General features: G+C 54.4%; 1 protein-coding gene across 1 annotated transcript in view; it reads right to left on the bottom strand.

The window, feature by feature from the left end:
* The window catches only part of MFSD4A (major facilitator superfamily domain containing 4A), a 15,207-nt gene extending 3,850 nt beyond the window's left edge, over positions 1 to 11,357 (bottom strand). The window contains exons 1-7 of the mRNA XM_005428118.2: positions 11,353 to 11,357; positions 10,923 to 11,121; positions 10,005 to 10,244; positions 4,208 to 4,376; positions 2,211 to 2,326; positions 1,673 to 1,846; positions 220 to 367 (exon numbers count right to left, since the gene is read on the bottom strand). Of these exons, the coding sequence (XP_005428175.1) occupies positions 220 to 367; positions 1,673 to 1,846; positions 2,211 to 2,326; positions 4,208 to 4,376; positions 10,005 to 10,244; positions 10,923 to 11,121; positions 11,353 to 11,357 (1,051 nt within the window). The remainder of the gene's footprint in view (positions 1 to 219; positions 368 to 1,672; positions 1,847 to 2,210; positions 2,327 to 4,207; positions 4,377 to 10,004; positions 10,245 to 10,922; positions 11,122 to 11,352) is intronic.
* Positions 11,358 to 16,091: the final 4,734 nt, after the last annotated feature.

Here is a 16,091-nt window from a genome sequence, read left to right as displayed (position 1 = left end):
CATTCCTGCCCCTCCCTGAGCACCCAAAACCAGGAACCAAGGCTGGATCCCTGCCTGGGGTCTTTATTCATCAGCAAAACAGAGAATTTTGGACACTTCCCTTCAACAAATCTGCCTTCAAAGGCAAACCTGAACTTCCAGGCCTCCTGAGGGAGGAGGGAAGGAGCTGAAAAGAAGGGGATGGGATCTAAAAATGCACCTGGTGAAATGGCAGCTGACCTTTGTACTGCAGGATGTCCTCGGTGTAGGCCAGCATGCTGGGGAAGGCGCTGCTGAGGAACAGCCCCAGCGATGCTGTGCCCACAAACAGGAAAACCACGCTGGAGGAGAAGATCAGGAGCAGCAGGAAGGTGATGAGGACCCCGACCTGTGAGCAGCACCCACAAAAATCAGTCAGAAAAACGCTGAGTGCAACAGGGTCTAGAGTTTGGTTTTAATAGGAAATATTCTGGATGAGAAAATACGTTTATTTTTAAGGGGAAATAGTATGGAAGAGGAAATATGTTGTAAAAAAAAAAAAAATTCAGTGTTTGAGAAACTGAATGGCCAAAGAAAATCCATCTGGCTTTGAATTTGCTAATTTTCATTACACAACTTGGTAATTAAGTCTTAATTTCATTACATAGAAATTTATGTATACGAAACATATACTTTTAAATGCAATAATACCTTCCACAATATTTACATGTCTTAATCACCAATAATTCTTTATTCTGCTGAGTAAGACTGAAGTCACTCTCAATAATTTCAGGATTAACTCTCAATAACTGCTCAGAAAGCAGCCACAGCATTAAAGCCAAAGAGGCAACTGCATTTAAATCAACTTTCCCTCACCTCTGGCTTGTAGGGGAAATAACCAAAAACTCTGGGGAGAGCCCGAGTGATCCAGGGCAGAGTCAGCAGAGGGAGCTCTGATATTCCAGCTCAGCAGAAATTTGGATCCTGAAGAAGCCAAATTCGAGCTGGAATTTGTCATGACGATGCTGCAATGACTCCAGGAGCTGCTGGATCCTACAGCAGCTCCCAGCACTGCACAGGGTCAGTGGCAGCCAGGTGGATTCTTACTCAGAACATCCCAAAATCTTCTCCCCACCCTGTTAGATGGGTATTATAACTCACTGCAATGTGTTTTAGTATCAAAATACGGCCTCCAAAATCACTTCTGGTTCAAATAAATTGGCAGTTAACTGCCTGCTCGTGCTTTTTCTCTCTGTAAGGGGATTGGGATCATCCCCTGCCTGTTTTCTGCCATGTCCTCACACAGATCTTCCTCACACATCCCACAAGGATTCCTGCCCCTTTCCCGAGGTGTTTTACGGACTTCAGCAAGCTCTGCCAGCTGCTGCAGCCCTCAGCAGAGAATTTACAGCGTGACCTGCCTTCCCTTGGCCATGGCCACCCCAGGAATTCATTTCCCCGTGGATGAAGGGGTCACTGGGTAAGGTCAATAAAACGGGCAATTTTTTAGTGCCAACTCTCCCAGCTGAGGAGCAGGCTCAGGAAAGCTGGGAAATTTGAAATTGTGGCTACCTGGAGGGCACCTTGCCCACCCTAGCTGTGCAAACCCCCCAGGTGTGAGAGGAGCTGCGGCCATCAAAGGAGTTAACCCCATCAAAGGAATTAACCCCATCAAAGGAGTTAACCCCATCAAAGGAATTAACCCCATCCTTACCACGTTGATGAAGACCATGGTGGCTGGCTTCATCCTGTAGGACACGGGGATGGAGATGAGCCTGCCCAGGGTGATGAAGCCCCAGAAGAGGCTGGGCAGGTACCCAGCCACCTTGTGCACCACGGCCAGCGGCTCCTCCACGGCGTAGCTGTACACGAAGCCCGAGTACTCTCCCTGCAGGAAAATCCTCTCTGTCACATCCCCGCGGGGACTTCAGGCTCCTCTGTCCCTCAGTGCATGGTGGAAGGGTTTGCAGATCCACCAGCAGCAGGGTGTGGGGTTTAGTGTGTCCTAAAAGGGCAAAGCTCCACGGCTGTTCCAAGGAAAACCCAGAGATCCTCCCTCCCCGAGGGGCCGCCCTGCCCTTTGGAGTTCCGCACTCTCCAAACATCACATTTAGAGCTCAGGGTTGCTTATCCTTGGAGATGGAGAGCTTGGGAAATTCCCATTCCTGTCTAACCCTTCTCACCATGAACCCCTGAGGGTTTCACAGGGGTTTGGGAGGAAAAAATGCAGAGATTTGGACAACTGCACTCACCACGATCCCATCAGTCATGAAGAGAACCAGAGCCCCGGTGATGTGCACGGCGAAATAGGTGAAGGAAACCCCTCGGAAGTTCTTGCTTTGGCAGCAGCTGAACAAATCCTCGTGACCTGCTGGAGAACAATGCAAAGCAAACCTGACCAGAACGTCCCCCCGGGGCTGGGTGGCTGCCAGCCCTCAGTGGGGTTTGCTCTGTGGGACAGCTGCAGGACAGACCCAGCCTGGACCCTGAACGTGGGGCACTGCTGAGCTCGGGGGGCTCCCCCTCACCTTCACCTTCCTCTAAGCTTCCAGAAGGAAATGGGAATGGCTGTGGGGTCTGCCCACAGCCTGGGATCCTGCATCTCCCCAGCCTGGGATCCTGGTGCTTTGGGGTATCTACTGCCCACACCCCCAGAGATCCTGAGCTCTCTGCACCCCAAAATCTTGGCTTTCCACACACAAAATCCTGAGCTCTCCACACCCTGGGATCCAGGGCTCTCCACACTGCAAAATCCTGAGTTCCCCACAGTCTGGGATCCTGGTTCTTTGGGGTACCTGCTGCCCACACCCCAAAATCCTGGCTCTCCTCACCCCAAAATCCTGCCTCTCCACACCCCAGAATCCTGGACTCTCTCCACCCCAGAATCCTGGCTCTCTACACCCCAAAATCCTGGGTTCTCCACACTTCAAAATCCTGGGCTCTCCACACCCCAAAATCCTGGCTGTTCATACCCCAAAATCCTGCTCTCCTCACTCCAAAATCCTGGGCTCTCCACACCCCAAAATCCTGGTTCTTCTCACCCCAAAATCCTGCTCTCCTCACTCCAAAATCCTGGCTCTCCACACCCTAAAATCCTGGCTTCTCCACACCCCAAAATCCTGGCTCTCCACACTCCAAAATCCTGGGCTCTCCACATCCCAAAATCCTGGGCTCTCCATACTCCAAAATCCTGGTTCTTCTCACCCCAAAATCCTGGGCTCTCCACACCCCAAAATCCTGGCTGTTCATGCCCCAAAATCCTGGGCTCTCCACACCCCAAAGCCCTGGGCTCTGCTGCCACTTCTCTTACTGCAGCTGCTCCTGCTCCTTTCCCCATTCTGGGGCTCCCCAGCCCTGGCCCTGCCCTCACAGGCAATGAAAACACAACCGTGGCACTCATGGCCCAAATCCCCTCATGCCTGGAGCCACCCCAGAGTGGAGCCCTGCCCAGGAGAGCTCCCAATCCTTGGGTAAGGGATAATGCACCCAACAAGGCACCTTTGGGAAAGGGGGGCACGCACACAGAGCTCGGCATCACCCCTGAGCCTTCCCACATCTCCTCACCTTGAAGAATTCCCTGAAATTCCTTTTTGTTGCCATCTCTCCAGGAATAACACGGAACACTTCCCAAAGCCCTAAACCATATTTACTTCTGAGATTCACTGTTTACCCAAAGAATTGACTGTGACACGTCCCTGCTGGCTAGGAAAGAACAATGTCACCATTGTCCCCAAGGCAGGGTGCACCCATGAGGTCAAGAGCAAACTATTGCTGGATTTCACTTTTCCCCTCAAACAAGGGAGGGGAAATCTGTTATTTCTTATTCCTTTCCTATAAAAATCAGCGTCTGCAGCACAATGAACTGAAATAATCAGTCAGAAACGTGACCCTTTAAACAGAATAATCAGTAAGAAATGTGACCCCAAACCCAGGAGGGAATGAAGGGGCACGACTGACATGTGTCCCTAAAGGGTTGGGGGGCCCAGGGTTGGCTTTAGGGTGGCTCAGAGAAACATGGAATGGAGAAACACAGCCTGGAGGCCTCATTGGGACTGGGACACCAACATCTGTTCAAGATTCCATCTAATTTGAGGGCAATTGGGCACCAAATGTTTTGTTTGGGTACTCCTGGATGAGATCCCTGTGCACACTTTGCAACAGACAGCAGCGCTGGATCTCCCACTACACCCAGACACTCAAATATGGCTTTTTCTCCCCAAAATCCATAAGAGAGGCATTTTCAGCTCACCTGCAGCTGTGTGGGGTCTCTGGGCAGCGGTGGAGAGCTCGTCCTTGTCCCCAGGCCGTGTCTCCAGGGCCAGCTCATCAGCGGACAGCAGTGGGTGGCTGCTGCCATTGAAGCAGGGCACCATCCGCTCCTTGTAGAGCAGGAAGAACACAGCGATGGGCACTGGCAGCTGGGGAGGGGACAGAGGGGTGGTGAGCACCTGAATGTCCCAAAAACTACCCCAAAACCACCCCCAAAATCACCCCAAAACCACCCCCCAGCGCCTCCAGCAGCAGCGATGGGCACTGGCAGCTGGGATGAGGACAGAGGGTGGATGAGCACCTGAATGTCCCAAAATCATCCCAAAACCACCCCAAAAACCACCCCAAAACCACAGCCCAGCTCCCCCAGCAGCAGCGGTTTGAGGTGCTGGGCTCAGATTCCGCAGGGGAGGTGCCTGAGGGGAATTTCAGAGCAAGGAGAGGTGGGGATGGGACAAGGAGGCACTGAGGCTGGAGAGGGGAAAAGAGGGAGGAAACTGGGAGAAAAGTCTCCCGATCTGCTGGGCTGTCCCCAGCCAGTCCCAGGCTCCAGCATCCACCTGGAGATGGGCACAGGGACCCCAGACAAACCTCCCAGAGTGCCAGCCCTACAAACCCCAAACGCTCTGGGGTCCAACCCTGGGCTGCTGCTGCCCAACGAGTGGAACCCCAGAGCCTGTGGGGGCAGAGCAGTTGGAATTCTGCCCGAGGGAAGAGGGAGCTGCTCCCAGCCCCGTGCCCAGCCATTAGCAGGGGTTGCTCAGCACCTCCTGAGAGAGGAGCCCGTGGTTCCCAGGCCAACAGGGACAGCCCAGGGCCCTCCAGCAGCCCCTGGGCACAGCCTGAGCGGGGCAGGGAGGCTCCAGCCACAGCTCTGGGGTCCTCTGTGCATCCAGGGATGCTCCAGCATTCCACGGTCCCACCCCACATCCATGGGGCAGCAGTGATCCCAAGGGATGAGCCCGCACCCAGGACTCCCTGGTGCCTCCAATTCCACAGGGAATGGATCTTTTTTTCCTTTTCTTTTTTTCCCCTTTTTTATTTTTTTTTATTTTTTTTTTGGTGAGGAAACAGAGGGGAGCAAGCGAAGCTCTCCCGTCTCCTCCCAGCACAGCCCAGCGGTGTTTACACTGCAACCAACCGGGGGAGAAAGCCAGGAAATCCTAAGTGACAGCTCATTCCCTTGTTTTCTACATGTCTGGGAGCAAGTGTGAGCTCCAGCTCCAAATTTCCTGCCTTTTGTTGGCTCGTGGCATGATTTAAATGTATGGAGAATTCCCTCCCCTGCCTCCCACCCCGCCCCTCCAGCCTGAATTCATTTATGAGGCCTGCATTGTTCTGGGAACAATGGGAATAGGAACAGTGAGTTCGGTCCCATGGAAGAAAAACGCATTTGCTTGATAGTTCTGATCCTTCCGGAGGTCAGGACCAGATTTCATTCTTCTGAATTGCAGATTTAGCAAAAATATTCCCTCCCCTCAGAGGGCCTGGCTGCGCAGATAACGGCCCTGGGCACTCCCAGCCTCGAGGACAAGGCTCCAGTTTGGGATTCCCCAATTCCCAGTCCCATTGGTATCCCTGGGCCCCAGTTTGAGATTCCCCAATTCCCAGTCCCACTCTGGGTGTATCCATTGCCCCCAGTTTGGGATTCCCAATTCCCAGTCCCATTGGTATCCCAGTCCCCAGTTTGGGATACCCCAACTCCCAGTCCCATTGGTATCCCAGTCCCCAGTTTGGGATACCCCAACTCCCAGTCCCACTCTGGGTGTATCCCAGTCCCCAGTTTGGGATACCCCAACTCCCAGTCCCACTCTGGGTGTATCCATTGCCCCCAGTTTGGGATTCCCCAATTCCCAGCCCCACTCTGGGTGTATCCCAGTCCCCAGTTTGGGATTCCCCAATTCCCAGTCCCACTCTGGGTGTATCCATTGCCCCCAGTTTGGGATTCCCAATTCCCAGCCCCACTCTGGGTGTATCCATTGCCCCCAGTTTGGGATTCCCAATTCCCAGTCCCGCTCTGGGTGTATCCATTGCCCCCAGTTTGGGATTCCCAATTCCCAGTCCCACTCTGGGTGTATCCCAGTCCCCAGTTTGGGATTCCCAATTCCCGATCCCACTCTGGGGTTTTCCCTGCTCTCCACACCCTCACCTTCAAACCCAGCATGTCCTTTTTGCTTTAACCAGGCTGGGACATTTTTAGGAGGTCCCACCCATGGCTGTGACCGCCCCGTCCCATCCCTGACCATCCCTCCTGGACAGCCAGATTTTGATGCCATTTTCTCCCAGAATTCCTCCCCGGGATATTTTTTGCTGCTTTTTTTTGGTAATTTTTTGGCAGGAAGATTTTCTTTTCGAAAGGGAAAAAGGGACAGCAGAGCATTCCTCACCAGGAGCCAAGGGCCAAGCAGAGCCCTCAATTCCCAGCACCCAACACTTCCCAAATTCCCAGAGCTTCTCCCTCCCTCACCTGGCAGATTTATCCATCCCCAAAACTCCCACAAGCTGCTGCATCCCCCAGCTCAGCGTGGGGATATTCCAGCTCCTTCCTTCCCTCCCTCCAAATTCCCAGAGCTGCTCTATCCCTCACCTGGCCAAGCAGAATTCCCAATTCCCCAATTCCCAGCACCCAACACTTCCCAAATTCCCAGAGCTGCTCCCTCCCTCACCTGGCCAAGCAGAATTCCCAGTTCCCAGCATCCAACACTTCCCAAATTCCCAACTCCCTGCACCCAACACTTCCCAAATTCCCAGAGCTTCTCCCTCCCTCACCTGGCAGATTTATCCATCCCCAAAAACCCCACAAGCTGCCGCATCCCCCAGCTCAGCGTGGGGATATTCCAGCTCCCTCCTGCTGCTATTTCTGGCTGTTCCCCCCCAGGAATCCGGGATCCTTCCCTGCCATTGTGTCCCAGGCTCCTTCAGAGCACAATGGAGTGTCCCACACTTCCCCTGGGAGAGCACCTTCCTGACAAACACCTCCCTCTCCACAGAACGTTTCCCTGATTTCCAGCCCCTTCCAACGGGCTGGGCGATGAAATTTCCGTCCTGTGGGAGAACTGAACTCTAAAATATGGGGGGTTTGTTCCAAAATCTGGATGAAAAGGCAAAAAATTTTTCTCGTTGAGTGAAAGATTTTGGCTGGGAGTGATCCAAGCGCTTTGTTTTGATTATGCTGAGCTGCTTCATTTTCCCAAAGCAAACCCATTTTGCTTCAAAAACATCGGCACAGCTCCGCTGTCAGCTCTGCGCTGAGCACTCGTGCCAGAGTCAGATTGAGACATTTCCACTCTAAACAAAAGCAAGAGCTCGAAATGAATCATTTCAGCTCGTGCCTTGTCAGAATCCACACAAAAACCGGGCTGGAAATGTGGGATTTGGCCATTTTATAACCAAGCTGCTGCTCCTGGTTTCCATTTCTGTTGTTAACTCTTTTCACCCACATCCCTGGGGGTTTAAAAAACCCCTTCCCATCATCATCCTCTGCTGTTTCCACCTTGAAAAGAGTCAGCACTTTGGAGCTGAGCTGCTCCCAGCATCTCCAGCAGGTTGGGGTGGTTAGAATAGAATAGAATAGAATAGAATAGAAAGAAAAAATGAAATAAAATGAAATAAAATGAAATAAAATGAAATAAAATAAAATAAAATAAAATAAAATAAAATAAAATAAAATAAAATAAAATAAAATAAAATAAAATAAAATAAAATAAAATAAAATAAAATAAAATAAAATAAAATAAAATAAAATAAAATAAAATAAAATAAAATAAAATAAAATAAAATAAAATAAAAATAAAATAAAATCAGTTGCCTCCGTGAGGATTTGGGAAAGGCAATCACAGCTTGGCTCAGCAGCTGAGCACATCCAACTCCCCACAGGGTGTTTGTTATTTAACCCTTATCCCAGAGCCTCCTTTCCACGTTCCTGGTGTTCCTGCACAGCCTGTGGGAATCTCGGGAATTCTGTATTCCACCCACCCGCTGGTGCGTGCAGCACTTGTGTCCTGATGCACAAACCCACAGCCATCCTACCCCAAAAATCCCCTCGGGACGCTGCTGGGGACAGAGAGGGCTCTGGAAATTCCCAAATCAGACACATCATCGGGTTCAAAGCAGGTGTGAAACTCTGCTTCCCAACTGAATGGGTTCACTCGGTTCCGCTGGCTCTGGAGTAATTAAAAGCGCATTTCCCGCGGCACAGACAGAGCTGGAGGTAATTACAGCTGCCCCTCCACCCAGGCTGGGCCTTTTTTGGGTAATTCTACCCAGAAACTCATCCCAGCACCTCCCACAGGGAGCTGGGAGGGCCTGGAAACCCCTGCATGGGGGAAAATGGGGGTTTTAATAATTTAATAAATTGAGAGAGGGCTCAAGGGAAGGAAATGCAGCTGCCCTTGCCTGGTGCTGATGGACGGGTGGCAAACAGGGACAGGAGAAGGGGAATGTGCCCATCCTCGAGCTCTGAGAGCTGGATTCCAGGGGGAAGGAGCTGCCAGGCAGGATCACCCGTTTTACTGCTCCTAGGATGGGCAAAAGGGACCCCAGATCCCTCTCTCCCCCTTAAAGGAAGGACTGTCACACCTGCCGGGACCTCCAGGGAAAATAATAACTAGAGAGGCCCTGATCACTTCTGTCCCTTCATCCAGGGCGCTGATGGGCCCTTGCCTGGGAATGTTCCCAAATCCCCTCCTGCCAGGCCATCCCCAGCCGAGCAGGAAGGAAAAGCTCTGGGTCTGAGCAGAGTTTGCTGGTCCAGCTCGTGCCTGGGAGGTGCTGCAGGCACCCACTGCTCCCAGAGAGCTCGGACAAACCCCAGAGTCGATCCCAGCAGGAAAAGAGCCCTGATAAAAACGGGATTTGGCAACAAATGATCCTTTCCCTGAGTCTCACCCCATTCCAGGACCCCCCAAATCCCAGAATCAATACCAGCACATCCAGCAGGGAAGTGCCCTGATAAAAACAGGATTTGGCAACAAATGATCCTTTCCCTGCATTCCCTCACCCCATTCCAGGACCTCCCAAACACCACAAACCCCAGAATCGATCCCAGCAGGGAAGTGCCCTGATAAAAACAGGATTTGGCAACAAATGATCCTTTCCCTGCGCCTCACCCCATTCCAGGACCCCTCAAACACCACAAACCCCACAGATCCCTGGAGCAGGGGCGATCCCAGCTGGGCACTCCTGGGATGATCCCATTGGATACTCCAGGGACAATCCCAGGTGGATACTCCTGGGATGATCCCAGGTGGATACACCCAGGATGATCCCAGCTCCCGGGATGATCCCATTGGATACTCCCGGGATGATCCCAGCTGGATCCCCCCCAAACACCAGAAATCCCACAAATCCCTGGAGCAGGGATGATCCCAGCTGGATATTCCTGAGATGATCCCAGCTGGATATTCTGGAGTGATCCCATTGGATACTCCTGGGATGATCCCAGCTCCTGGGATGATCCCAGCTGGATATTCTGGGATGATCCCATTGGATACTCCAGGGGTGATCCCAGCTGGATATTCTCGGATGATCCCATTGGGTACCCCAGGGATGATCCCGTTGGGTACCCCAGGGATGATCCCATTGGATATACCCCAGGGATGATCCCATTGGGTACTCCAGGGGTGATCCCAGATGGATATTCTGGGATGATCCCAGTTGGGCACGCTAGAGATGATCCCAGCTGGGCACTCCAGGGATGATCCCGTTGGGTACCCCAGGGATGATCCCATTGGATACTCCCAGATGACCCCATTGGGTACCCCGGCTGCAGCACTCACGTTGATGAGGGCCATGATCCAGAAGGCGTAGGACACGCGTGTCACCACCATGCCCTTCATGGGCAGGTCGTAGCGGGACAGGTTGCCGGGGTGGTGCGGCAGCAGGGACTTGCGGATGTGCGGGAGGTTGCTGGAGGCGTTGGCCGTGCCGTTGGCCAGGATGCAGTTGGTGTCCGACAGGAAGGGGTCGGCGATCAGGGGGCTCAGCAGGGCCCCGAAACCCACGAAGAAGTGCAGGGCCTGCAGGAGGTGACACGCTGGAGCAGGAGGGTGGCAGAGCCCCCAACTCCTCCTCGGAATCACAGAATTAATTCAGTCTTGGGAAAGACTTTTGGGGTGATTGAGTCCACCCTGTGAGCTGACACCACTGTGTCCCCAGATCTGAGTGCCACTTTCCACCAATACCTCCAGGGATGGTGCCTCCACCCTCCCAATGACCAAGCACCCTTTCTGGGAAGAAATTCCTCCTGAACTCCATCCTAAACCTGCCCGGGGTGGTGAGGGCACCCCAGTGCCACAGCCAGGCTTTCCTCAGACACCTCCAGGGATGGTGATGCCACCCTCCCAATGGCCAAGGACCCTTTCTGGTAAGAATTTCCTCCTAAAGTCCATCCTAGAGCTGCCCTGGGTAGAGAAAGCACCACAGTGCCACAGCCAGGCTTTCCACCAACACTTCCAGGGATGGTTCCTCCAACCTCTCAATGACCAACCACCCATTCTGGGAAGAAATACCTCCTAAACTCCATCCTAAACCTGCCCAGGGTGGTCAGGGCACCACAGTGCCACAGTCAGGCCTTCCTCAGTCACCCCCAGGGATGGTGATGCCACCCTCCCAATGGCCAAACTCTCTTTCTGGGAAAAGCTCCTCCTAAAGTCCATCCTAGAGCTGCCCAGGGGGGTTGGGGACGCCGCTCTCACCTGCAGGAAGATGGCAGAGTCCTTCTGGTAGATCTTGACCAGCTGCATGTTGGAGATGGTGTCGATGCAGCCCATGGCCAGCCCGGCCACGGCCATGACCACGGCCAGCACCACCACGTTGTGGCACAGGGGGATGATGGCAAACACCAGCGAGATGGCCAGGGATGAGGCAAACAGGGCCAGCAGGGACTGGGCCAGCCTGGGGAGGGGAGAGGCAGGACACAATCAGGGCCACCAGCAGAGCAGCAGCCACAGGTGGGAAATGGATTTATAGAAAATGGCGTGGTGTGGCTAAAGCTGATAAACCAAGTGCTTTGTAATTAGGAGATACCTTCTGATTGTGATGGTGTGTACTGTAACACCTGTATTGTCTCACCCTTCTCACGAGACTGGAAATGGAATAAAAGGTTTTTAAACACCTCTCAATTACCCCATCTCTGGGTCAGAAGAAGATACAATCCAACAGCCACACTGCCCCCCATCTCATTGAGCTCCAGCTCCTGCAGCCCCAGATTTCCTGGTGAGAGGAGGGAGATGCTCCAGAGCCCGGTGTCAGCCACCCCTGCAGCCAGCCTGGGCACTGCCCCCTCCTCCTGCAGGGGCGTTGAAATAGGGGTCTCCTCTCACAGCCTCCTGGAGATCTATTTCCCACCCAAGGTAGCTCAGCTGCCTTAGAAGGTGTAAAATCAGCAGGATGGCTTCTGTGGCAGTGTTGGAAACAAAAAGGTTTTAATAAAAGGCAAAATAGCAAAAGTCTTTACAGAGAGAAACCGAGCCAGGTGCAAGTGATGGGATCTGTCCCTTCTCAGGGATGGGATCTGTCCCCTCCAAAGAATGGGATCTGTCCCCTCCTGGGAACCGGATATGTCCCTTCCTAGGGCTGGGATCTGTCCCCTCCCAGAGATGAGATCTGTGCCCTCCAAAGAATGGGATCTGTCCCCTCTAAAGGATGGGATCTGTCCCCTCCCAGGGCCGGGATCTGTCCCCTCCCAGCTCTGGCAGCGAGCAGTGCCCAGGCTGGCACTGCACGGCCCCGGAGCTGCCAAGAGGGAAGGCAGGAAGGAAGGAAGGAGGGAAGGAGGGAGGGAAGCAGGAGCAGAGAGTGAAGCACTGGGATGAGCAGAGATGGGGCTGGAGCGGCACAGCAGACAGAGTGTCACTGGCAGGTCCCTGTCACACCGGGGTGGTGGCACTTGGTAATTAGCAGTAATTGGGGGATGTGGGTCTGAGCAGTGCCCAGCAAGGAAAACCTCCCCACCCTCCTGCCCGGCCAGGACAGCCTGGCCGTGGCCATGTCACTGTCCCTGGGCCATGTCACAGATCTGGGCCTGCCACTGTCCCTGGCCATGTTACTGCCCTGGCCCTGTCACAGATCTGGGCCTGGTCCTGGCCATGTCCCTGGCCCTGGCCCATGCCACTTGTCCCTGGGCCATATCATAGATCTGGCCCTGTCACTGCTCTGGCCCATGTCACTTGTCCCTGGCCCTGTCACTGTCCCTGGCCATGTCACAGCCCTGGCCCTGTCATAGATCTGGACCTGTCCCTGGCCATGTCACTTGTCCCAGGCTATGTCACTGTCCCTGGCCATGTCACAGCCCTGGGCCATATCACAGATCTGGCCCTGTCACTGTCCCTGGCCATGTCACAGCCCTGGCTCTGTCACTGACCATGTCACTGTCCCTGGCCCTGTCTCTGCCCTCCTCCATCTGCAGCCCCGCAGTGACCTGGCCCTCCATGTCCTGCTCGCTGCTCCTGCTGGGGCCAAGGGCACCTCCTGCCCCTCTCCTGCCCCTCCTGGTTCCTCTGGCCGTGCCAGAGCCTGCCAGTGCCCAGCCCAGGGCAGGAGCAGACAATGTTTTCCAAGCTGTGAGTACTGATGGTCCTCTGACAGCAGAGCCGTGGGATTTCTGGGGGAGGGAAGGAGGGAGGGAGCTGGGAGATGTGCACAGTCACGGCAGGAAAAGCGCCTGGCAAATGAGAGAGGAGCAGCTCCGAGGCTGCTCCCTCCAGGGTGCAGAGGCACCAGAGCTGGGGAATCCGAGCTTGGGAGTGATGGGAAAACCTCCCAGAGCATCCCCAAAACTGCAAAATGTTTGGGGTTTTTTCTTGTGGAGAGGCAAAATGTGTGATTTGGACTATCCTACATCCCATGGGCTGTCTGATGGGGCAGGGAGTGTGATGGAGACTCACACACACCCTGAAAAGCACGAAGAAAACTCTGCAGGACCCCCCTGCCTGGCTGGGGAGCAGCTTCATCACCAGTGAAACACTGATTGGGGGTTTTAATGGCCTTAATGAGCATTAAAAACGTCACCCCGGGTCAAAACTCCTGCCTCTAGCCATGGGTTAATGACACAATTGTGCCCCCTGCAAATGCCACCAGCCCAGGGTGGTGGCACCAGGGGCGACCAAGGGATTGCTGCTGCCAGTGCCAGGTCCCAGGTGGGGCTGGGGACTCAGCTCAGCACCCAGGGAGGATTTCCTGAGACACAAAACCCGTGGGAGGCACCCAAAATGAGGCACCCCGTGAACTCAGCCTGTCCTGATGCTGCCAAACCCCTCCAAAGGGCTGGGAAAGCAGCCCCGGTGTCACAGCCTGGTCTCTGTGTCCCCAGCACAGCTCTGGCACAGCCCAGGGCAGGCTCCCCTCCAGCAGGGCGTGAAATGAGCCTTGCAATGCCCCAAATTTTATTTCAGAGCACCCAGAGCACGTCCTGCTCCATCCCAAACCCACAGGAGAGGTTTGGGCTGATCTCTGCAGGATCAGGATGGGCAATTCTCCTCCAGCAGGGCGTGAAAGGAGCCTTGCAATGCCCCAAATTTTATTTCAGAGCACCCAGAGCATATTCTACTCCATCCCAAACCCACAGGAGAGGTTTGAGCTGATCTCTGCAGGATCAGGATGGGCAATTCTCCTCCAGCAGGGCGTGAAAGGAGCCTTGCAATGCCCCAAATTTCATTTCAGAGCACCCAGAGCACGTCCTGCTCCATCCCAAACCCACAGGAGAGGTTTGAGCTGATCTCTGCAGCATCAGGATGGGCAATTCCAGAGCCAATCCTGCACCCCCAGCCAGCAAATCCCTGCCACAGGGATTTAGGAGCCCCCACCTCGGTGTTCCCATTGCAGCAGGATCTCTCCAGCTCCCAGCACAGGTTTTGTTTTTATTTTTTTTTTCCCCACCTCAGGGAGCGTTTTCCAAATCCCTCAGATCAAGAGGAAAAATGATAATCAGGCCAGCTCAGACTTGCAAAACTGATCATTAGAAAGCCAAAGCCCCGCGGGGACAAGGTGAGGATGTGGAGGAGGTGAGGATGATCTCACAGCAGCCTCCAGCTCCCCTCGTCTCCTGCAGGAAGCAGAGCCACCCTCGGCGGGTTTGGTGTCCCCAGAGGGCTCATCCTGCGCTGCTCTCTGAGCAACAAAAGGTGGCAGTGACAATGGAGTGTCCTGAGAGCTCCGAAACCTCCAGGAGATGGGAATCTGGGGGCAGGGACGGAGCAGGGGGGCTGGTGACAAACACAGGAGAAGAAAAGGGTCCCGTCCCCTCAGCCCTGCAGGAAATGCAACGAAATGGGGAAGAAAAATGAAATGCAGGAGCACCGAGCTCCACTCCAGAGCTGGCAGTGCCAGAGTGGCGATTTCCCCAAAATTTCACCTCCCCCTGGTGTGTCTGAGCCCGTCCCCTCAGCCCTGCAGGAACGGGGTGGATCACACTGAGAGGAGCCTGCCCAGCTCCAGTTTCCCCAGTGCCCTCCTGGTCTCTGCCCCCAGCACTGGGATCAGCCCAGGGCTGCTCCAAAAAAAGCAATTTTCAACAAAAATGCCGTTTCTGGACTAAAAAAAATCCCAACACCAATCTGGGGCACTCTGGTGCTTCTGTCAGCAGCGTGTGCTGGGCTTCAACCTCACATTTCAAACCTGAAATGCAACAAAATGGGGAAGAAAAATGAAATGCAGGAGCACCAAGCTCCCCAATGGAGCTGGCAGTGCCAGAGTGGGGATTTCCCCAAAATTTCACCTCCCCCTGGTGTGTCTGAGCCCAGGCTGCTCCTCCCAGCTCTCCCATCCCATTCCCATCGCTGGAGCTGCTCCTGCAGCCCCATCAGGGGCTCCTGGGAATCGTTTCCAGCTGATTCCAGGCACGAGGAGTCCTCGGGGTGTTCAGAGGAGCCCAGGGCTCCTTTGGGGGGGCTCTCTGTGCTCCTGGAGCCCCCCCAGCAGCAGCTGCAGGGACTGAGGAGGCTCCAGCCCCATCCCCAGGGATGCAAACCCTGGGAAGATCTGCATTTCCTGGGGCACAGCTCCTCACACATCCCAGCAAACCCCAGGGGGGTCCCCTGAGAGCTCAGACCCCATTTCCTGAGGGGTTGCTCCCCCAGCCCTGCCTCTGCACCCCCAAAAACTCAGGGAAGGGATCAGCAGCAACCCCAGGACTGCAGCACAGAGCAGCAGCATCGTCTGCACCCCCTGGCAGTGCAAACTTTGCATTTCCTTGGAATTCTGGAGCTGGGTCGTGCTGAAGGGACAGAGCAGCACTGAAATCTCTCCTCCCAGAGCTCCAGGAGCAGCACTCAGCAGCTTCTCTGGGGACAGGAGAGCCTGGATTCCGGTGCCAGCACCCATTCCTGCCCCACACCCCGGCACTGCTGTCCCCCAGGGGGCACCCAGGGCGATTTAACCCAAAGGAAGCGGCAAATTCTGCATCCCTGAGGCGCCAGGAACCACCCTCAGCTCCCAGCCGGGCTCCAGGGATGCTCCACAGCAGCTTTCCATCTCCCAGCTGGAAAAGATGACCCGGCCAGCGCTCCTCCCTGGTGGCCCCGAGGGCGCCGTAATTTGATTTATAAAGCCTTGGCAGGACGGCTCAGTCCATCCATCCCTGAAGAAGGGATTGGACCGGAGCTCCTGGAGCCTGAACAATTCTTATTCCCACACATTTGGAGGCTGCAAGGCTCTGAGTAACCTCCCCACAACACTCACAAGCTCCAAAAATCCCAAATATTCCCTCCTGCCTGCCTGGCAGGGCTGTCCCTCCCCAGCGGGGACTCCACAAATCCATTTTCCTCCAAAATCCCAAACAGCACCAAACACACTTTTTTCCCCCCCAAAACGCAGCTGTGGAGCTCAAATTTTGGGAATCCCCAAGCGCAAAACCCCCGATGGGATCT

The sequence above is a fragment of the Geospiza fortis genome, unplaced genomic scaffold (genome assembly GCF_000277835.1).
Source record: "Geospiza fortis unplaced genomic scaffold, GeoFor_1.0 scaffold391, whole genome shotgun sequence".
NCBI lineage: Eukaryota > Metazoa > Chordata > Aves > Passeriformes > Thraupidae > Geospiza > Geospiza fortis.
The sequence above is the reverse complement of the archived record's forward strand: the minus strand, read 5'-3'. Positions and strand labels throughout refer to the sequence as shown.